The sequence below is a fragment of the Schistocerca piceifrons genome, chromosome 1 (assembly GCF_021461385.2).
Source record: "Schistocerca piceifrons isolate TAMUIC-IGC-003096 chromosome 1, iqSchPice1.1, whole genome shotgun sequence".
Taxonomy (NCBI): Eukaryota; Metazoa; Arthropoda; class Insecta; order Orthoptera; family Acrididae; genus Schistocerca; species Schistocerca piceifrons.
The window spans coordinates 723,280,385-723,304,681 of NC_060138.1; the positions used below are offsets into that span (position 1 = coordinate 723,280,385).

A 24,297-nucleotide genomic window follows, 5' to 3' on the forward strand; every position below is an offset into this window, starting at 1 on the left:
TATCAGCAAAAATAACCGACGAAAGCGACACTAATGCTCGTCGAAGTAGAGAAACAGAGAATAAATTTTAAAAAAAAGCTGATTATCTTTGTTTACAATCAGAACTTCACAGTTGATCAAGTTAATGGGTTTATTTCATGTTCAGTGATTAATTGGATTATTTTATTTATTTATATTTTTCAGTGTAAACGTACAATCGTAGATGAGAAATTTGTTTTGTAACCTATATTTTTGGGTTGATTGGGTAAAGTGTACTTCAGGGTCAGTGCACGACTACCTCAATGTGGGAAATCTCCAAAAATAGCCTTCAAGTAGATTTGTACTCCTCTCTCCAGTGTGTGAAATTGTTGTGAAGCCTTGCTACATGAAGTGCAGTATTCGTAGCTGTATTACTGCATATGGTTCTACGCTGCACCCCGTGGAGTTCGAGACGATCCCAATTAATGGAGCGGACATCCTTTCGAACTTGAACTTTCACATTTTTTCCTTTTGTCCCAGAGAATGAGAGGTATTTCCCTTTTTCAACAAATCTTATTGCCAGTAAAGATTAAGCACGCTTGTACACTTCTGTATGATAGCATAGCTCCGTTTTTCACTTCTGCTACAATACAGCTCTCGTGTAAAACTACATGTAGAATGAGCAACTCGTCACGTGTCTTTTTCGTCTATAGACAAACGGTAAGCTACTGTTGTGATGCAGTTGTACATTAAAGGGAATTGTGGACGGATGAGGTGCACGTATACTGCTACCATTTCCATGTTGTGCTGGGAATTATCATCGGATTCGGTGCGCCAGGATGTTAGACCGGTCCTTTCTTGCAGTTTGGTATGGACTGTGAGAGGAAGCGGCAGACCACAGATTCAGGATTCTGTATCGGCGTTATTCTGTAGACGTTCGCATCCACCTTGACTGCACGACAGCACCGAAAACATCACCACATCAAGCAAATGACATAACTTTCCCTGAGCAACTTGACATAAAAAGTCAAGACATATAGTGATCGCTACAGTCACAAAATTACTCATCATGCTCGGCAGTGTTAAGTCTGCAGTTTAGTATACCCACAGAAAACTATTGCTTGATATTATAGAGAATGTTATTACGAATATAAAAGTCGATACTCCAGATTCCAGGAGAGCGCAAGCGCCCCCTTGTAGCTGTCTAGTTACAGGCTTTGGCACGATTTTAAGGTATTTTCAAAGAAACCAAGTTTTCTAGGATAAGAAACTTAATAAAACCGCAACTAGCCAGAGCAGACCATATGATCGTTCCACTAAATCCTCAGGCATTGTCCGTGGACAGTCTCCGAAATTTTGTTGGCTTAATTCGGATTTTCAGTATACAGGGTTGTCAGAAATAACCTGAAAAGTTTGTAACGATGTACTAGGGTAGGTTGTGTCGAGAAATAATTGTTAAATATTCGATACGCTGCGCCGTTTCCGAATTAATTAATACTGAAGTTAGCCAATGATTTCGTTGCGGGGTCAAATTCAAGCGTCCAGCCACAGTCGATGTCACCAAACGTGTTCTTCGTTTGGTTTCTTAAAACCGAAGAACTGAGCTATTCAGAAATTGGACATGGGACGGTAGTGAGGATTGATCTCTAGCCCCCAACTGCCGAGCAGTTTCGTGCTCTATCATCTACGATATTAGAGCAACTGACACCAATTGTATCTGCTGCGGCCCTAGAATTTGCACGCACAACGGCTTGATTGGCTAACTTCAATGTTAATTAACTTAATGGCGCAACGTATCCAATTATTCTCTTAATAATTATTTCTCAGCACGACCTACCCTGCAACACCCTTACAAGCTTTTCGGTCTGTTTCCGACCACCGTGTATGGCGTCCTTGCTACGTTGTCAGTTGTGGATGTGCTGAATCCTTGAAAGTTCCTTGAGGATTGAAAATGTTTGTCGGGCTGAGACTTGAAACTAGAAGCTTTGCTTTTCGCCGGTAAATACTCCGCTATCCAGAACCTCAGCTAGACTCCGCCAGTACTTCCCTCCTACTTTCCTCACCAAGTTGCCTACGAAACGAAGAGGTTCCAGGTTAGAGTCTCAGTCCGGCACACAGTTTTAATCTTCCAGGAAGTTTCAAGGCAGCGTACAGTCTTCTGCAGAGCGAAAATCCCTTCTGTAGTGAATCCTCATCAGACAGCGCTCCGCGATGTAATGTGATGCTGGGGTGACTAACCTTCATTATCTCGTATTCCTGCAGGGAGCACGGCCTCTGGTCGAAGTCGAGTTCCGCGTCCGACTCAGCCTCGTTTTCGGCGGGGTCGCCTTCTGGCAGGGGCGTGACCACTGCCACGGGCGGACTGCTGCTGGACGACGAGGGGGCGGAGGGGGCGGAGGGGGCGGAGGAGCTGGTGGCAGGGGCGGCGGGGGCGGCGGGCGGCGCCGTGGAGGCCGCGGGCGGCGGCGGCGGGCTGGTGGCGCCCTCCAGCCACGGCCACGGCCAGCTGTCGTTGCTGTCCTCGCCAGACGAGTTGTCTGCAACCGACGCCGCAGCCGTCACACATCTACACACAAACACTCTAACCAGAGAACAAAATCAATGTATTCTCATTATATCAAAAACGTGACACCACGTAAAGGAAAAGCAGATGGCCGGTCTGGTAACTATTGTTGTGAGGGTCCATAAAACTGTGCAAAAAGTTATTACGTTGGCCTTCCGAATGTTTCGCACGTTGCACGCTTCCAGAGTCGGAGAAGCCTCTTCATGCTGAACTTCAGTCGTATTACGTGTAATCGCCACGTCGCTACGCTTAGAAGATGGAGAGTCTTCCTTTACCAGCGGAAAAATGCTCCTGTCGTAGCAGAAAAAAAAAATGTAAATATGTTCCTGTTTAGACTCGGACTCGGACTGAAAAGAGGCGTATCAGCTGTTTGATTCTATCTTTCTCAGAACTTTAAAAAATTCGCCAAAAATTTTGGTATGGCAACATACTCGCGCCTTTTTAATATACAACTCACTCATAGTCGCACAAGCTCCCATGTCTGTAACTCTCTCACATGCACTAGTCCATCGCTGCAAGTTGCTCATAACCATCTACTCCCAGTTGCCCTTTCTCACTCACTCATTCAGCCCAACTAATTATCATTATCTCGATATGACTGCCTGTATCATCTCCCGTGTCACAGTCACAGTCACAGTCACCTTCGCTCTGTCCAACTAGTACAGCTTCTCTCGCTGTCAGTGTCTCCCTCTTACTCTCTCTTACAGCAAATACCTCTCTCCTTTGTTACTACTGTTGCTGTCTCTTCTCACTGTCACTACCTCTCTCTTTCTCGTTATCATTGTCATATAATCTGTCTGTCTTTATCACTGGCTCTCACTCATTTCCACTTTCTCTTTCTCCTTATTCTTCCCCTCCCCCTCCCCCTTGCACTATCTCCTTCACTCTTTTCCTAACACTGTTCTGTCACTCTCAACTATATTCCACTGCCAATGTGTCCCTCTCTCGCTCTCTCACTGTCATTGTCTCCTTCTCCCTTTCTATAACGAACCACTGTCTACTATCTTCCAGTACCTATTGTTATTTTTGTCTCTTTCCTTCTTTCTCAGCATATGAAAAGCGTGAATATGTTCGCATGGCAAAATTTTTAAAGGTACTGAGGAAAGTTAAACGAGGCAGCTGGTACCCTACTTTTCAATAAGATTCTTTTAAATAAACAGAAACGTAATGACATTTTTTGTGCTCCGATAGTAGCATTTTTCCGTTGGTTTCCTTGTTTTCGGTGTTGCAGCAGGGCATGTAACTCATACGAAAAGAAATGTGGGTCACTAAAAGATAGTTAACTTATGTGAAATTGAAATAACGCAAAATTAATTTTACTGCTCAGATTGGATTTTACATGCAAAAAAAAAAAAAAAAAAAAAATCCTTATGCTCCAGTACAACAACATGATGTTCTCAGGTGATAACGCACACATTTGACAGCATATTTCTCCGTGCTACGTCAATTTTTAAACTACACTTTCCCCTCAGACCGGATTTTATGTGCGTATTTTACTTGTCAGGTAGGGTAACTTTGAACCTCTGTATCTCGGAAATAGATAAAGATATGAAGAAGATTTTCATGATTTTACGAGATCTGGATCTTAGGAATACATCGCAAACGTTTCAGTCATTTGCTGTGCACCGGCGTCTTGTAATCCTTTGCTGGGTTTTGGTCCGCTGGTGACGGCCCAAATATAGGATATAACCGTTTTTGGGGGTTTTCTGAGGAACGGCCCATGCACTAGTGTTACCTCAGTAAGTCACATCAAGCCCAGGGTAGTACACATCAAATGCGGAAAGAACCTAACGATTTGCTCCATTTGCCTAAGCAGGAGGCAGCGTGTAATATTCATATTTTCACACTGTGCTGTAGGGTAATAACACTGAGGCGGTCATTCCGTTGGGTATATCCTAAGTGATATCGAAAAACTTGACCTTACCTTTTTATCGCCAACAGAACCCGAGGTTAGAGCACCGGAATATCCAGTTTTAATGCGCGGCGTTTTGGAACGTACTAGGTACGCATGTTGTCGCATGCGTACCGATCAGATCATCGGGTCACATTAATCAGATCCCTGTCCGAACATTTTTGTCATGTTATTATATTATGGGTTTTATCAGCTTTTGTCTATGTTCTGAGTCAATTCTTTTATTACCTTCCTCATTTCAGTACTGAATACGGCATCTACATCGAAATTTCGAGGCGGTTTAAAAATACACTCCTGGAAATTGAAATAAGAACACCGTGAATTCATTGTCCCAGGAAGGGGAAACTTTATTGACACATTCCTGGGGTCAGATACATCACATGATCACACTGACAGAACCACAGGCACATTGACACAGGCAACAGAGCATGCACAATGTCGGCACTAGTACAGTGTATATCCACCTTTCGCAGCAATGCAGGCTGCTATTCTCCCATGGAGACGATCGTGGAGATGCTGGATGTAGTCCTGTGGAACGGCTTGCCATGCCATTTCCACCTGGCGCCTCAGTTGGACCAGCGTTCGTGCTGGACGTGCAGACCGCGTGAGACGACGCTTCATCCAGTCCCAAACATGCTCAATGGGGGACAGATCCGGAGATCTTGCTGGCCAGGGTAGTTGACTTACACCTTCTAGAGCACGTTGGGTGGCACGGGATACATGCGGACGTGCATTGTCCTGTTGGAACAGCAAGTTCCCTTGCCGGTCTAGGAATGGTAGAACGATGGGTTCGATGACGGTTTGGATGTACCGTGCACTATTCAGTGTCCCCTCGACGATCACCAGTGGTGTACGGCCAGTGTAGGAGATCGCTCCCCACACCATGATGCCGGGTGTTGGCCCTGTGTGCCTCGGTCGTATGCAGTCCTGATTGTGGCGCTCACCTGCACGGCGCCAAACACGCATACGACCATCATTGGCACCAAGGCAGAAGCGACTCTCATCGCTGAAGACGACACGTCTCCATTCGTCCCTCCATTCACGCCTGTCGCGACACCACTGGAGGCGGGCTGCACGATGTTGGGGCGTGAGCGGAAGACGGCCTAACGGTGTGCGGGACCGTAGCCCAGCTTCATGGAGACGGTTGCGAATGGTCCTCGCCGATACCCCAGGAGCAACAGTGTCCCTAATTTGCTGGGAAGTGGCGGTGCGGTCCCCTACGGCACTGCGTAGGATCCTACGGTCTTGGCGTGCATCCGTGCGTCGCTGCGGTCCGGTCCCAGGTCGACGGGCACGTGCACCTTCCGCCGACCACTGGCGACAACATCGATGTACTGTGGAGACCTCACGCCCCACGTGTTGAGCAATTCGGCGGTACGTCCTCCCGGCCTCCCGCATGCCCACTATACGCCCTCGCTCAAAGTCCGTCAACTGCACATACGGTTCACGTCCACGCTGTCGCGGCATGCTACCAGTGTTAAAGACTGCGATGGAGCTCCGTATGCCACGGCAAACTGGCTGACACTGACGGCGGCGGTGCACAAATGCTGCGCAGCTAGCGCCATTCGACGGCCAACACCGCGGTTCCTGGTGTGTCCGCTGTGCCGTGCGTGTGATCATTGCTTGTACAGCCCTCTCGCAGTGTCCGGAGCAAGTATGGTGGGTCTGACACACCGGTGTCAATGTGTTCTTTTTTCCATTTCCAGGAGTGTACTAAATCTTTCTTTGTTTCAGGTCGACTTGACCGTTGGGTGCAGAAGAACCTACATTTACTGCCTAATTTTTGTCTACGTTTGGTGTGTTTTCATTGTTTTATTGTTGTCCATCCAAGCGAAAATGATGTCGGCTCAGGAAAAGGCCGACCTGTACTTTGGTACGTGGAGATTATATCCATTGTTACGGTGCACATCCTGTTTCGTTCCTATTACAAGAAAGAAGCTACAGACACCAAGAGGACAAAAGCAAAGCACAGACAGTTTCCGAACAGTCGTAGCGTTCTGAAGCTTCATGTCGGCATGTCTCTGAAGAGGAAGCTGAAGCTGAAAATGTCCGCCAAGTGTTCCAAGCAAGTCTGCGCAAGTCAGTTAATCAGGCTTTACGGGGAAGGAAGTCAGATGCCATGTGCAGCTATTTACACAAGGAGCAGATTCTGCAGCCTATAAATCCCTACGACACGCAACGAAGGTATGGATTTTGATGTGAAATGCGTAATTGAATGGACTGCAATCCTGCTTTCTTGTCAAGTGTTATGTTTTCTGATGAGGCCACGATCTATGTCTCTGGAACTGTGAATAAGCATAACGATCGCGTTTGGGGGTGGGGAGGAGGGGGGTTGTCACAGAATACACACTGTATCAGGGAAAAGGAACGAGATAGCCTGAAAGTGGACGTTCAATGCTGCCTCATGTGCGACAAGATAACTGGAGTGTTCTTCTTTGCTGAGGAGGCAGTTACAGAAATGACGTACATAGACATGCTGGAGACGTTTGCTTTTCTGTAGGCTGGAGTCCTGGTTTCAACTGGATGGTGCTCCACCTCACTGGTCGTTGATCTTCGGACAACTCTGAATCTAATATTTCTAGGACACTGAATTAGACGAGACGGACCCGTGAAATGGGCTCCACGATCTCCTGACATCATACCATTGGATTAATACTGTCTGGTGCTACGTGAAGGAGAGGATGTTTGCTACTGCTGCGCGGAATCTTCAAGACCTTCGTACTGGGAATGTGCTCTTTAACGGTACCATCCCTACAGACTTGCTGCGGTAGACCTGGATGGAAACTGAATACAGACTAGACATTCTTTGTGTCACCGCAGTGGCTCATATGGACGTGTTTATGAATCACAATCAGCCCAATTTTCTACATAGCCGAGAATTTTGGCACACATATTCGATTCTTCTTTGTGGGACTTTCGACGATGTGGCAGCGACAGACTTGATGTTGTGACGCTGTGTCCATTTAGTCTATTTTTTCCTTCGCATTGTAAAGCAAAAAAGTGTGCTATTTTACTGAAAATCTGACGTATTAATGGACGAGTGTGTTCAGAACAGTGCTGAGAGAAATAGCGTTTCGCTATGGATTACTAGAGTGAGCTATTTCAGTAACACTATTGACGACAACCAGTGTAATCGTCCGTAATATAGTTTTGTGTAGGAGACGAACACTAGTAAGTAGTCCATATAAAGAGTTCAGATTAAGGCATCTCAGAAAATGTATCAGTACCGTTCGAAAATGCCATGACTTTTGGAGTTTTTATACTAAATTCTTCCTGGTTACGAAATTTGAAGGTTTTACTTCCAGTACCAGTTGGAGTAAACGTATCGGGTCAAGTTCGCTGACAGCGAGACAAACATTCCTGTAGCATTTGTGATTTTGACCATGTAGGTTTACTAGCACATGTCCTCTTACCTCGTGAGGTATAACTTAGAGTAGGACAATGCAGTTGAGTCACTGCATGGAGTAGTGATTGGTATTAAATGTGAGAATGACTTGAATAATGGGTAAGGCAGCAAAAGATTAATAAAGGGAAGGAAATTAATGAATTCTGTGTGAAGAGATTGTGGTAAGCAGTTACTAAGAAGCAGCATCGAGATTACGGGTCGGCAATAGCACTTGAGTTATAAGTAACGACGACTTGTCATATACGTTGTTTACAAAAACCACCGGTTTATAGCCACGAATTTTAGTCGAGGTAAACAGTCAAAAAGTGTCTACCACATTCGTTTGGGAATAATCCAGAACAACACAGCCTATAATGGAAGTTATATTACGTGATCGACTTATTCTACACTACTGGCCATTAAAATTGCTACACCACGAAGATGAGGTGTGCTACAGACGCGAAATTTAACCGACAGGAAGAGATGCTTTGATATGTAAATGATTAGCTTTTCACAGCATTAACACAAGGTTGGCGCCGGTGGCGACACCTACAACGTGCTGACATGAGGAAAGTTTCCAACCGATTTCTCATACACAAACAGCATTGACCGGCGTTGCCTGGTGAAACGTTGTTGTGATGTCTCACGTACGGAGGAGAAATGCGTACCATCAAGTTTCCGATTTTGATAAAGGTCGGATTGTAGCGTATCGCGATTGCGGTTTATCGTATCGCGACATTGCTGCTCGCGTTGGTCGAGATCCAATGACTGTTAGCAGAATATGGAATCGGTGGGTTCGGGAGGGTAATACGGAACGCCGTGCTGGACCCCCACAGCGTCGTATCACTAGCAGTCGAGATGACAGGCATTTTATCCGCATGGCTGTAACGGATCGTGCAGCCACGTCTTGATCCCTGAGTCAACAGATGGGGACGTTTGCAAGACAACAACCATCTGTTCGAACAGTTCGACGACGTTTGCAGCGGCATGGACTATCAGCTCGGAGACCGTGGCTGCGGTTACCCTTGATGCTGCATCACAAACAGGATCGCCTGCGATGGTGTACTAAACGGCGAACCTGGGTGCACGAATGGCAAAACGTCATGTTTTCGGATAAATCCAGGTTCTGTTTACAGCATCATGATGGTCGCATCCGTGTTTGGCGACATCGCGGTGAAGGCACATTGGAAGCGTGTATTCGTTATCGCCATAGTGGCGTATCACCTGGCATGATGGTATGGGGTGTCATTGGTTACAGGTCTCGGTCACCTCTTGTACGCATTGGCGGCACTTTGAACAGTGGACGTTACATTTTAGATGTGTTACGACCCGTGGCTCTACCCTTCATTCGATCCCTGCGAAACCCTACATTTCAGCAGGATAATGCACGACCGCATGTTGCAGGTCCTGTACGGGCCTTTCTGGATACAGAAAATGTTCGACTGCTGCCCTGGCCAGCACATTCTCCAGATCTCTCACCAACTGAAAACGTCTGGTCAATGGTGGCCGAGCAACTGGCTTGTTACAATACGCCCGTCAATACTCTTGATGAACTGTGGTATCGTGTTGAAGCTGAATGGGCAGCTGTACCTGTGCACGCCATCCAAGCTCTGTTTGACTCAATGCCCAGGAGTACCAAGGCCGTTATTACGGCCAGAGGTGGTTGTCCTGGGTACTGATTTCTCAGGATTTATGCACCCAAATTGCGTGAAAATGTAATCACATATCAGTTCTAGTATAATATATTTGTCCAATGAATACCCGTTTATCACGTGCATTTCTTCTTGGTGTAGCAATTTTAATGGCCAGTAGTGTAGATTATACAATGAAGACCATTCTTCAACAATTGATCTTCATCTAAATCTACACCACAAACTGCGTTACGGTGTGAGGGTACTATTGGTACCACTGCCACTTCCCCCATTTCCTGTTCCAATCACATTTGATTCGCGGGAAGAACGATGGCTGGTAAGTCTCCGTGAGTGCTCGAATCATTCTTATTTTATCTTCATTGTCTTTTCGCTAGATACACATAGGAGGAAGCAATATATTGGTTGATTTACTTCTAAGAAAGTACGATCTCTGAATTTTAATAGTAGATCCTATCGTGATACAGAACGCCTCTCTTGCAGCGTCTGTCACTGAATTTGACTCAGCGTCTCCGCGATGCTTTCGCGCTTACTAAATGGATCCGTAATGAAACGTGCTGTTCTTCTTTGTATATTCTCTGTGTCAATCCTACCTGGTGCCTATCCCAGATTGTCGAGCAATATTAAAGTTTGGTCGAAGGAGTGTTTTGTTGATTGATTACATTTCCTAAGGAATCTTCCAAAGAATCTTCGTCTGCCTTAGCCGCGATTAATTTTATGTGGTCATTCCACTTCAAAGCGCCCACCTAGACATTTCATGGAAGTAACTGCTTCCACTGATTGTTCTGCAGTCGTGTAATCACACAGTAAAGGGGCTTTCTGTCTATGTATTCGTAATACGTTGTTTTTCTTTATGTTGAGCGTCAACTGCCACCCCATTCACCATGCGCCTACCGTCTGCAGGTCTTCTTGCATTTCGCCACAGGTTTCTAGCACTGCGACTTCTCTGCACACAAAAGCATCAACAGCGAAAAGTCTCATGGAACTTCTGACGTTGTCTACTAGATCATTTCTATACAAGGTGGGTGAGAAGTGGCCCCCTAGTTTTAAATGTCCGTAAGTTTTGCGATTGTTGATATTTACCAATGAACGTTGTTGTGTTTTATTATTGGATCCCTTAGAATACTTTGACCGTCCGTAGCATCTTCTAAGGTGAAAGACGAGTTTGCAGAAAAGTTGACTTTATAAGAGCGCGTCCAGGTCGATTCGCGGATTGAAGTGTGGCGATCTATAGCCCTTGTTCAGCGATTGTGGAGGGGTATTCATTACGCTCATGCCACACTTCATGCTAGAACCATCAGGAATTGTCATACACAGCTAATGACAACTAAGTTAGTTGTGGATCAACCATGAGGTGGACGACCTTCAGTGGCGCGATCTCGAGAGAATGTAGTGGCAGCGAGGGACATCTTGACGCGCAGCCCTGGTAAATCAACACGTCAGGCAGCTCGTGAGAGTTGAATCAGCAGTCACAATGTCTGTGTTGAAGAGTGATCTGATCTGCAAACCCCATTATGCTCAGCAGTTACCGTTGGAGACTTGTGACAGACGGATGGAATACGGGGAAGTTATTCCGTCATGGCCAGACGTGTTGAAGAATGAGGCGGAGCTTCGCGTTGGGGAACTCGTTGATCGACACACCTGCGAGAATTTGACGGAAAAAAATCCAGGAATGACAACTGAAAAATCAAAGTCGATCAAATTTGACAGTCGCGGTGGGGGGTGGGGGCAGCAGTCGCGGATCGTCTAACTGGTCCATTCGTATTGGGAGACATCGTGAACCGCGACCACTGTTGCCAGATGCCGAATGAATATCTGTGGCCACTTATATCACAACAGGACAGTGTTACGGATATCCATTTTCAGCAAAGCGGAGCACCAGCTCATTTTGCCTGCATTTTTTGGGACGAACCCTTTCCAGGATTTTGGCTGGAACGGCGAGGAACCCATGAATGGCCTCCGAGAAGTCCATACCTCACCCATTGTGACTTCTTCTCGTGATTATGGTCCAGAGAAGAAGTGTACGAACAAACCAACGCATTCTAGACGAGTTAGGGGAGACGATCACAGTTACCCTTCGAAATGTACCTGTGGCTTTCCTGTAGACATCAACTGATGACATTCTATACCTTTACGTCGTTTGGTCGACAACGCAGGAGCATATGTGGAACGGATGCAGTACACATATTATTAAAGTCCTGAGAACCGACTAAAACTTGTTATGAGTGCAAATTTTCATTACTGAAAAAATTGCGGTCATTTAAAACTAGGAAGCGACTTCGTGCCTACCCTGTGTATTGTGAAAAGTAATGGGCTTATAATGCTCCCTTCGGGCACGCCCGATATTACTTTTACAGCTGAGGACCTCTCTCTGTTTAGAATGACATACTGTGCTCTGTTTGCAAGCAACTCTTCAATTTGCTTGCCGCGGGTGCCGAGCGGTTCTAGGTGCTTCAGTCCGGAACCGCGCGACTGCAACGGTAGCAGGTTCGAATCCTGCCTCGGGCATGGATGTGTGTGATGTCTTTAGGTTAGTTAGGTTTAAGTAGTTCTAAGTTCTAGGGGACTGATGACCTCAGATGTTAAGTCCCATAGTGCTCAGAGCCAACTCTTCAATTTGTCTGATATTCCTTATGATCGTATTGTCTTCATCAGGCGGTAGTGCCTCAATTCCAATTCATATTATTGGTGACCAAACTGCGTTTAAATCGAAATAGGGACATGTGAGGTGCACGAATCAGAAGTCACAGAATTTAAACGTTTCATGTTTACTTGCACTCTAAAAATAAATAAATTTATATTGCTTTGATTAAATTTGCTACGAACAACATCCTTGAGTTAGAGGATGCGAGGAATGGTAATGGTGGTGGTGGTGGTGGTGGTGGTGATAGCGACAGTTCCTATTCGTCACATCAGTGGTTGTCACATACACTGCGTGATCAAAAGTATCCGGACACCCCCAAAAACAATTTTTTATATTATTTTTTGAAGGACATCATCTTTACGCCAGTGACTGTTACAAGATTTTGTTACACCTTTGCAATTTCGGGCTTAGGCCATTATCAAGTGCTGATATTATGGCTTCAAGCCATGTAAACGTAATTGTAAGCTGACACATTTGTATGTCGTTGTCAGTACTGTTAAATACGCTCGTTACACAGTGCGAGCACACGTATTCAAACACCGTAAAACAACATAAGCTGTAAGTGAACATGTTCGTTAAACCATCACTAGTCACAAATGCACAAGAGCGCAGCTGCAGAATACTGTTTGTTTTATGATGTTTGAATACGTGTGCTCGCATTGTGTAACAAAGTCACTAATGTTGACGACGACATACAAATGTGTCAGCTTACATTACGTTGACATGTCTTGAAGCCATAATATCAGCACTTGATAATGGCCTATAGTGTACGCAATAGTGTAATAAAAACTTATAACAATCACTGGCGTAAAGACGATGGCCTTCAAAAAAAATTTTATGAATATGAATCACAGCTACAACAATTTTTTTATATTAGTTGCGTTGTTCTGTCACCTACTGCCAGATGTGTCATATCAGCGGCCTCAGCATTCATTAGACATCGTGAGAGAGCAGAATGGGGCACTCCGCGGAACATCCCTAGGTCCACTGTTCCCGATGTGATAGTGAAGTGGAAACGTGAAGGGACACGTACAGTACAAAAGCGTACATGCTGACCTCGTCTGTTAACCGACAGAGACCGCCGACAGCTAAAGACTCCCGTAATGCAGACATCTATTCAGACCATCACACAGGAATTCCAAAGTGTATCAGGATCCACTACAAGTACTATGACAGTTAGGCGGGAGGTGAGAAAACTTTGATTTCATGGTCGAGCGGCTGCACATAAGCTACATATCACACCAGTAAATAACTAACGATGCCTTGCTTGGTGTAAGGAGCGTAAACATTAAACGATTGAACAGTGGAAAAAAGTTGTGTGGAGTGACGAATCACGGTACAGAATGTGGCGATCCGATGGCAGGGTGTAGGTATGGCGAATGCCCGGTGCAATTCATCTGCCAGCGTGTGTAGTGCCAACAATAAAATTCGGAGGCAGTGGCGTTATGGTGTGGTCGTGTTTTTCGTGGAGGGGGCTTGCACCCCTTGTTGTTTTGCGTGGCACTATCACAGCACAGGCCTACATTGATGTTTTAAGCACCTTCTTGCTTCCCACTGTTGAAGAGCAATTCGGGGATGGCGATTGCATCTTTCAACACGATCAAGCACCTGTTCATAATGTACGGCCTGTGGCTGAGTGGTTACACGACAATAACATCCCTGTAATGGATTGGCCTGCACAGAGTCCTGTCCTGAATCCTGTAGAACACCTTTGGGATGTTTTGGAATACCGACTTCGTGCCAGACCTCACCGACCGACATTGATACCTCTCCTGAATGCAGCGCCCCGTGAAGAATGAGCTGCCATTGCCCAAGAAACCTGCCAGCATCTCATTGAACATATGCCTGCGAGAGTAGAAGCTGTCATGAAGGTAGTCCAGCACCATAATGAACAGCTTCACCGATGGAGAGCACCACGAACTTTTAAGTAATTTTCAGCCTGGTGTCTGGATACTTTTGATCACATAGTGTAAGTGCATCATAACTACCGGTAAATAACCGTAAATAGTCTCGACCAGTTCGATGTTAATCGCTCATTAAATGCAAATTTTGTAACAAGGTACAAAAACTTGGTATGTTAACGTGCTCCACATTAGGACATTAAGGTTGGTCCTTGTGCGCAGACTTCACTCCCGTGCGTCTGCGTTACTGGTGAGGGGCAGGAAGGCCCCGAAGGGTTTCGCCGTCGCTGTCCTTTTTCTTTTCCCTCCCCTCTGCCCTCACTGGATACACAGCAGCCAACAGGTGGCCGCAGATTGCACCCCCAACCTTGCCCGCAGCTGGTTTCCTCCGCAGAAAAACGCTTCCAGGAAACGGCGGAGGGATGTTGTCATTTGTTACTCCTGGCCTTGCAAACTAAATGCTTGCAATGTCTGAAAATATTTATAATTATATCTGTTTGTGTTCCTATCTCCAGTTTATCAACAAGTCGCTATTCTTAACGACTACCTAAGTTTAAATAATGATAGATTGCTGGAGTGTTTCATCAATAAGGCCGTTGAATAAGGAGTAGTTGCCGCCTTATCTATGTAAATTCGATTTTAATTTATGTTTTCAGGTAAATGGGCAGGTGATATAATGATGGAACGCCTGACAGATGTTATATTGCAGTTTGAGAATTTTAGATGAGAGTCTCATTCACATTTTGAAAATTTACAGCCCTAAGCATGTAACGAGGAGAACACGGCAAGTGCCGTAACCAGATTTCTCAGAAACTTCGTTCATTGGTTGATGGGTCACAATAAGCGAACACATGTCTCGGATTATCCCCGGATGCTCGACCATTTCTGAGTATACGACTGTGAAAGCTTTCGAGGTAGGCCTACTTAATGTAACTTTTAGCGGGCACGTGTTTCAACTGAAGTGGTCGTCAGAAAGCTCACTAGCGCAGGACTACAGCGCAGTTTTATCGGTGCTGTTTGTCAGATCTAGCTCAGCAGGTTACGGGGCAATCAGATCTACATCCGGTTTTTAAGTGATTTAAAGCTCAAATTTTAAACGACATAAGGTCCCGAAGTGTGGATAGTCACAAGGACCCAACCCGTCGATGCTGTACATGGGGAGTCGCTCTCCATAGTTATATCATCTACAGAGGGGACGCAGGCGTCGCGAAAAAATATACATAGAAGACTAGCGGAAACAGGACTGTCGGAAAAACCATGACATGAAGGAAATACGGCGACACATTTGCACCTATTTTGACTTTCTTTTTCGCGAAACTGACGTAACGTCCGAAGCATTGGCAAATGTTCTGCAAAACGTTCCCCATGTTTTAACGAGGGCTGACCGATTACAATCCAAAGAGGCTTTTACACGCGACGATTTGGAGAATGTTTTAAAAGGCAGTTCCAGGGAAGAGTCCCCAGGAATTGGCGAGATACTTGTTGAATTTTATGCTAAATATTTTCACATCCTAAGTGACACATATATCCCTATTGCCAATGAAATTCAGAACGCGTTTGACGGATTTAGTTACGCTTATCCGAAGAAGATAATAACCAGGATGGGATTCGGGACCAATTTCACGACTGTCATTCAGAACATGCTTGCGAGCGCCACTTCGAGGATTATCATCAATGGATGCCTGAGTGATAATATCCCGACCACAAGGTCAGTACGGCAAGAATGCACAATGTCGATGGTTTTGTACACCGTAGCATTAGATCCGCTCCTTCGACATATTTACAACGAATGCCTGGAGATCACGATAGCAACGACCAGCTGATTTGTAGGGCTTATGTCGATGACCTCGGAGTTTTCATGGAACAGCCAGCAGACGAGGACGGGTTCTACACCGTACTCCGCCAATTTGAGAAGGCACCAGGGGCGATTGTCAATCCTACAAAGACAGTGTTACTCCCCGTCACGCGTATCGGGTGGAATATTCAGCGGAACTGGTTGTGTGTCCGGACACAGCACTAAGTTCTCGGAATCTTCTTGACTGATGAACTGCAGAGAATAGATGCGCTCAACTGACGTACCACTCTGCATAAGATCAGAGCGGTAGCCAGTTTATACTCGGTCAGGGCGTTGGACTTTCCCTAAAGGGTGGAGATCATTAACACCCACAGCCTTGCGAAGATCTGGTATCTGGCTCAGGTTCTGCCAGTGCCCAAACAAATAGCACACACGATTAAACAGACCATGTATTGAATGTTGTGGATGGGAGTCTTGAAGCTAGCGGACTGGGGTTAATAGACTTCCACGCCAAATCCGTGGCGCATTTCATCAAGTGCGCTAAAGCCGTGATTGATAAAGGTTCTTGCAGGTCGACAGCAACATTATTCCATAAGTCACTGGATGTCCTCATCCAAATCAGTAGCTCTCTTTATGCGCTGAACTTCGTTCATCGGTTTTACCTCGACACTAACTACTTTCTACATAGTGACCTGAGAGGCAATAGAGTCAACGACATTGCTACCGCACTTCGTGGATCTCCAGTTTTGAATAAATGGGAGTTGCAACTGCCATAACACAAGTGGAACATTTTGTGGCAAAACCTAGCCTCCAAGGTTCTGTCTGGGAATGTGCGCACAACATGGTACAAGGTCGTCAAGCGCACCATTCCAACAAACACAAAACTTTATTCAATTCACCTACTCCGATCCAGTGACTGTGATTTTTTTGCGGAAGAGGACACAATCGAACATCGCATTGTGTGTGCCGGCAAATTTCCTATCGTCTAGGACACTGCAAGAGACATGCTGCGATTGATAAGCAGAGTCATTGTGAATCACGTCACGGTGTCAACCGCGATCATACAACAATGGAACCCATATCCCAAAACAAAGAAAAATGCTACGACCTGGATTATGGGACACACAGTTTACGCAATATTCTCCCTATCCCTAAAAATGTCCGATGAATTGAATTTCCTGGAATATTCGTGGAATGAACACAGCAAGGCACAAACACGGAAGTAGTATAGCGACACATTAGCAAATTAACTGAAGATAACATTGCAAAAAGCTTATTGTCATATGGGACAAAAATTTAATCGTTTCACATTTTCTTTCGTATTCTCCTTTCTCTTCATTTAATCTGATTTCGTGATTTACTGTGCTATCCGAAGTCCTTATTTACTTTTCTATGCTACATGTGCTGAGATTTTTCGTTATGTAACAGTTTGTTAGAAAAGCATTAACAGACAACAGATATAGGCAACATTGTCTCAAGAGTGTTCTGGACTTGCTTGGTGTACATTCCAATACATGTCTCCTTGTGTATTTTGGATAGGCAGCTTGTGAACTGAATGACACTGCCTAAGACTGGATCTGTAGAATAGCTGGAAGAGACTTATTTCCTTTATTTAAGGTACATTTTATTTTATTTTACAACTGGAGGTGAACATTTACTTTGAGTGTCATCGGGGACGTCTGCTGCCAGGTTATGCTAACTTGTTTTCAATATTTCCGTCGGGCGTTTTCGATTTATAAGACTATTATTTTGTTAGCAAAGAGGTACTTAGAGAACAATTATTATTTTTTTTACAGCACCCAGTTAATTATTTTTGTTTTTCCGTCTGACAGCCAGTAAGATTGCAGGCTTTAAACTCTACTGCCAGACTGTCAATTCGGCCATTTGCTGCTCGTTGTGTTATTCCGTCGTTTTTTAGTTGCTTTTGAGTAGAGGAACAGTCCATCAAGATATTCTTTTCTAAAATTTGTCTCACGAAGAAATACACTTTCTCTTTTACTGTATATCAAGAAGGTTCAGTTTACCGCAAGAAATTTTCGTCACGGGAAATGGACTTTGAGGAACATTTACAATTTCATTTCAGACTATTTATTTCTTGATTTTGTTTTTATTGCTGTAAAGGTGAGTAGATTATGAATTCACCCATTATCAGAACATGACATCTATGTTTTAATTTAACTAAAGCAGTGAAGTTCGCCGATAAAGGCATATTTGGAGATATCAAGGAAGAGTTGTTAGGGAGAAGGGAGACCCTAAAAAAAATAAAGAAAAGAAGGTGGCTCAATGGCTAGCGTCGCGGCTTTACAGTTTTCCACTCCGTATTCAAAGCCTGATTATTATTTTTATTTTAGTTTTTCATTGATCTACCCATGTCCCTAGAAGATCACTACACTAATGTTTTCCAGTGTATATTGAAATAACGTTTCCCTTTATTGGGCTGCGAATTGTATGTCTGGTGAATAAATAAAAAAAGAGAAATATAAAAATAAATTAATGAGAATATTATGTAAAATTGTATCGGGTGAAATTCTTGTACTGTATCTTGATTCATTATCAGTTGCAAGCGCCAGTTTTCGATAAAGTGACCCGTTATGCTTGGATTGCCGCAAAATTATTGCCAACGAGTGAAATCTTCAACAGTGTCAACGATGTTTCTTTCTCAGGTGAGATTCATAGAAATAAGTGGTAAGTGTTCCATCGCGAATGCTCATAGCGTTCGGAACTTTTATATTTAGAATGTTTATACTATCGCTATAATCCAAGGGAAAGCACCAAACCCTTCCTGAAGAATAAACGCAAGAATGAAATGTAAGAATTAAGGTAACAATTGACATAAGAATTAAATATAAGAATATGTGAATTTAAAAAGGTTTTAATCCTCGAAAACACCTTACACACGTATATTATATAATAAATATATGGCACTGACTGTGAATCCCAGTTGTAATTTTGCAGTTAATATAATGCTTTGTATCCTCTAAATTGTTAAGAAACATTCGTGTAGTAACTTTCTACGGACAGGTATAGATAAATGATAAAAAATAAATTAAACAATAATCGGGTTTCGAACACGACGGCAAACGTGAGAAGCGGCAGCGCTAGCCACTGCGCCACCGTTTCGTCTGACATTATCCCCCTCTAAAAGCCATCATTTAGATGGCTTTTAGAGTCGGACACATTGACCGTCGTTTTCTCAGAAAATTTCGAGTATCTACTGATAGGACGACGCACGTATTCGCCCATTTTAGCTGCTTTTCCGCTGACTGAAGTTTCTGTGAAATTGGGTTATGGCTCGTGTGATATTCTCCTCGTAAGTTATCAGTTATAGCGTATACATGTACATACATACTACCTAAGGCACATGGCGGAGGCTAACTTGTACCACTACTGGTGATTTTTTCCCTGTTCCACTCGTAAATGGGGCTTAGGAAACGGACTTCAATACACCTCCATAAGAGCTCTAATTTCTCTTATTTTGCATTCGCGGTCCTTGCGCAAAATGTACTTTGGCGGCAATAGAACCGTTCTCCATTCAGTTGCAAATGCCGGTTCCCTTAAGTTCCTCAGTACCGTCTCGCTATTATGACGTCATCTTCCTCCCAATGATTCCCATTTGAGTTCACGGAGTGCTTGTGTAACCTTCACGCGTTCTTCGAACCTACCGGTAACAAATTTAGCAGCATGCCTCTACATTGTTTCGATGTCTAAGTTTAATACGACCTGGTGGGGATCCCAAGCACTCGATGTAGTGACTGACAATTTGCAATTTTTCACAAACACAACTTTTATTTATGTACGTTTACAAGGTTGATGAATGAACAACAAAAGAAAGGTAACGATAACGATGCCAGTAAAAGTCTCCTAATTGAGGCAAACAAAAAGTTCACTTCTAATTTTCCACAAAGGTTCGTGGTAACAGACACACACGCTAGTGAAAGTGCAATTCAGAGACGAAGATGGAATCTTCAGCGGTCGAAGTGCACGAGGTCGGCACCCATAGCGAACTGAAGTTCAGGGCTGGTTCTAGCTCCTAAATAGCTGTCTCCAGCCAATCGGGTTTTGGCGTAGTGATACTTTCTGCGCCGTGTGGGATTAGCCGAGCGGTCTGAGGCGCTGTAGTCGTGGACTGTGCGGCTGGTCCCGGCGGAGGTTCTAGTCCTCCCTGGGCATGGGTGTTTGTGTTTGTCCTTAGGATAATTTAGGTTAAGTAGTGTGTAAGCGTAGGGACTGATGGCCTTAGCAGTTAAATCCCATAAGATTTCACACACATTTTTTTGATACTTTCTGCAAGCCGTGGCTCGAGCTCCCCCTCCCCCTCCAGGAAGTAGTGCTCGGAATGTCTGTTTCCTTTATCTTGTATGTAAATAGCCGGTGTTTACCGTGGTGCTTTTGGGTACGCCTTGGACACAGACAATCATGTCCTCTGTTGTATAATGTGGGTTTCCGGCCCTCAGGGGCTACCTTGGCCCTATAACCTCTTCTGTTTCTGTATGATCGAACCTTCGTTAACTGTCTGTCGTCAGGCACTGTGTGAAACGCTTTCTGACAATCTAGGAATACAGAATCTTCTTCATCGATGGTTTGCAGGGTAAAAGGGCAAGCTGAGTTTCACACGAGCGATTATTTCTAAATCCTTGCTGATTTGTGGACAGAAGATTTGTGTCACAACAGAATTTCTTATATTCGAACTTCCAATGTGCTCAAGAATTCTGCAGCAAACAGATGTTAAGTATATTGGTCTTTAATTTTCAGAGTCCGTTGTTTTACCTTCGCTTTTATCCACTCGCTTCGGACTTTGCGTTGGAGAGAGATCCGTGATAAATTCAAGCTAACTACAGTCCCGATAACAGAAATGTCGCTTTGTGGCGTGAACTTCATGAGATGTCAAAAATATTGGCAGCCATGTTGGTCCACGGGGACACTGCCGACCCTCACAAAGTATGGAGACTAGTTGAAAAAAATGTTCAAATGTGTGTGGAATCTTATGGTACTTAACTGCTAAGGTCATCAGTCCCTAAGCTTACACACTACTTAACCTAAATTATCCTAAGGACAAACACACACACACCCATGCCCGAGGGAGGACTCGAACCTCCGCCGGGACCAGCCGCACAGTCCATGACTGCAACGCCTTAGACCTCTCGGCTAATCCCACGTGGCAGACTGGTTGAAACTAGATCCAAGGCGCGCATATCCCACTACGTGGCTAAGCACATTTGCCAACATGATTGAAATCATGTGAACTGGGTATCTCCATAAACACCTTCATGTCAGCAGAGCGTTCCTCAAACCATTCTGAAACGAATCAGGGGTGATGGGGTGGGACAGTTGTGATGTAACGACACTAAAATTCATAATTCCAACATAAAATTTTGAATTTTATCATGAAATGGAAAATCCAGGATGGAATGTAACAATACCAGAGAAGGAAAGCTGCTACTAACCATATAGCGGAGATGCTGAGTCGCGATAGGCACAACAAGAAGATTCACATAATTATAGCTTTCGGCCATTAAAGCATTTGTCAGCAGTAGAGACACATACAAACAGTACGGTTTCAGTTCTCTGAGGCTGCAGACATGTGTGCAAGTTGCGTTTGCGTGAGTGTGTGTGCGTGTGTGTTTGTGTGTTTATTGCTGACAAAGGCCTTAATGGCCGAAAGCAGTAACTGTGTGACTTTTTGTTGTGCCTATGGCGACTCAGCACTCTGCTACATGGTGAGCTGCAACTTTCCTTCTCTGGTATTACTGAATTTTATCATTAGTATATTATATTCTAAATATCGATTCTGCAGTTAGAATTTTTAAAAACGGTGTTATATCGGTAATCTTATATATCTAAAAGTTTTGCTAATAGGTGTAAATTAATAATCGTATTACCTTGTAAAACTTGACTGATAATTGTAAATGACTGTTGAATTCCGTAGGAACATTTATTACGTTGAATTAGTATTTGCAATATTCAACCAAGTAAGCCGGGAACTACATTGTCTTTCCGAAAGGGCGCTTGTCTGGATGACCTTGAGACTCTTTCAGCGGTAAGGGCAGAAAGGACTCGAGGTTGTCCGGGAGTGGAGTACAGGTCTTGTCTGCATGCGCTGTGTGTGGTCAAGCGTACAAATGATTGACTTTGTCAAGTACGAATACTGTTTCTATACCGACATCTGAAGAAGGAGAATATTTAAAAGCGAGGCTCATTGTCATAAAATGAAGTCGTATAAATGACCCTCTTAAGTAAATAGCTAAAATGTGCATTACATGCGACTAAATGTTAATCAAATTATCTATGGACTAGCGTGGCAATGATTTACACATTGGTAAGTAGTTTCTAAAAATGAATAGTCACAGATATAAAAATTCTGGACATCATTCCATAACCACTTCAAGAACAGTTGCTCTGTTGGCAACATCGCGGGCCATTATTAATCTACAATACGTGAGACATGAAGAAATTGTTAACATAGTCGTCACCACCGGCATCATCTTCTCAACTGCTGTGAGACACGAATTTTAATTTAGTAGGTAACTATGTATAGGGAGAAAAAGTCATCTCAGTACATATGTACTATTTCTTAAATTCTTAACAATAAATTTCACTTAATTCCCAAAGTTATGTTTCAGTGTCAGATAAGAACATTCACTATTCTTTTCCTTTATTATTCTGGAAAGAGTTAGTGCGTTACTAAAACGTATAATTCTGAAACGGCAATTTCAAACTGTCGTCGTATTTAATTACGTTTTGAGTGGAATCGACTGCAACTAATGAAAACATTGAAACGAAACTTGTCGCCTTTTTAATATGCTCCAGTTAAATGAAGCAGGCGAAACAGAATACGGACGCCTAAAAAAAATGAGATTATCAGGAAGTGGTAAACGGCTAAGTATGAATGGTTAGAGGACAAAGGTAAGGATGTGGAAGCATATATCGCTAGGGTAAGATAAATACTGCCTACAGGGAAATTAAAGAGACCTTTGGAGAAAAAAGAACCAGCTGTATGAATATCAAGGGCTCACATGTAAAACCAGTCCTAAGAAAAGAAGGAAAATCAGAAATGTGGAAGGAGTATACATGTAAAACCAGTCCTAAGAAAAGAAGGAAAATCAGAAATGTGGAAGGAGTATATAGAGGGTCTATACAAGGAGATGCACTTGAGGGAAATATTATGGAAATGGAAGAGGACGTAGATGAAGATGAGAAGGGAGTATGATACTGCGTTAAGAATTTGACAAAGCACAGGAAGACTTAAGTCGAAACGAGGCCCCGGGAGTAGATAGCATAGCCTTGGGAGAGCTAGCCATGACAAAACTCTCCCATCTGGTGAACAAGATGTATGAGACTGGCGAAATACCGTAAGACTTCAAGAAGAATATAATGATCCCAATTCCAAGAAAGAAGGTGTTGACAGGAGTGAAAATTACCAAACTATCTGTTTAATAAGTCATGGCTACAAAATATTAACACGAATACTTTACAAAAAAATGGAGAAACTAGGAGAAGCTAGCCTCAGGGAAGATCAGTTTGGATTCTGTAGAAATGTAGGAACACGCGAGGCAATACTAACCTTACGACTTCTCATAGAAGATAGGTTAAGAAAAGGCAAACCTACGTTTATAGCATTTTTAGATTAGAGAAAGCTTTTGACAATGTTGACTGGGATACACTCTTTCAAATTCTCAAGGTGGCAGGGGTAAAATACAGGGAGCAAAATGCTATTCACAATTTGTACAGAAACCCGATTGCAGTTATAGGAGTCGAGGGGCACGAAAGGGAAGCAGTGGTTGAGAAGGGAGTGAGACAGGGTTCTAGCCTATCCCTGATGTTATTCAATCTGTATATTGAACAAGCTGTAAAGGACACATTAGAAAAATTTGGAGTAGAAATTTTCCAGAGAGAAGAAACAAAAACTTTGTTGTTTGTCGATGACATTGCAATTTTGTCAGAGACAACAAAGGACTTGAGAGAGCAGCTGAACGGAATGGACAGTGTCTTGAAAGGAGGATACAAGGTGAACATCAACAAAAGCTAAATGTGGATAATGGAATGTGGTTGAATTAAATCAGGTGATGCTGAGGGAATTAGATTAGGAAATGAAACACTTACAGTAGTAGATGAGTTTTGTTGTTTGGGCAGCAAAATAACTGATGATGGTCGAAGTAGAGAGGATATAAAATGTAGTCAGGCAATGACAAGGAAAGCGTTTCCGGAGAAGAGAAATTGGTTAACATCAAGTGTAGATTAAAGTGTCAGGAAGTATGGTGTGTAGTCATGTGGGAAAGTGAAACATGGACAATGAACAGTTTAGACAAGAAGAGTTTAGAAGATTTTGAAATGTGGTGCTACAGAAGAATGTTGACGATTAGATGGGTAGCTCACGTAACTAATGAGAAGATACTGAATAGAATTGGGGAGAACAGAAATTTGTGGTGCAAAAGAAGGGACACATCGCGAGGTCACCAATTTAGTACTGGAGGTAAGCGTGTGGGGTAAAAA

General features: G+C 43.7%; 1 protein-coding gene across 1 annotated transcript in view; it reads right to left on the minus strand.

The window, feature by feature from the left end:
* LOC124772482 (follistatin-related protein 5-like) overlaps window positions 1-24,297 on the minus strand; it is a 503,208-nt gene that overhangs the window by 81,229 nt on the left and 397,682 nt on the right. The window contains exon 5 of the mRNA XM_047249332.1: window positions 2,197-2,360. Coding sequence (XP_047105288.1) covers window positions 2,197-2,360 — 164 coding nt within the window. The remainder of the gene's footprint in view (window positions 1-2,196; window positions 2,361-24,297) is intronic.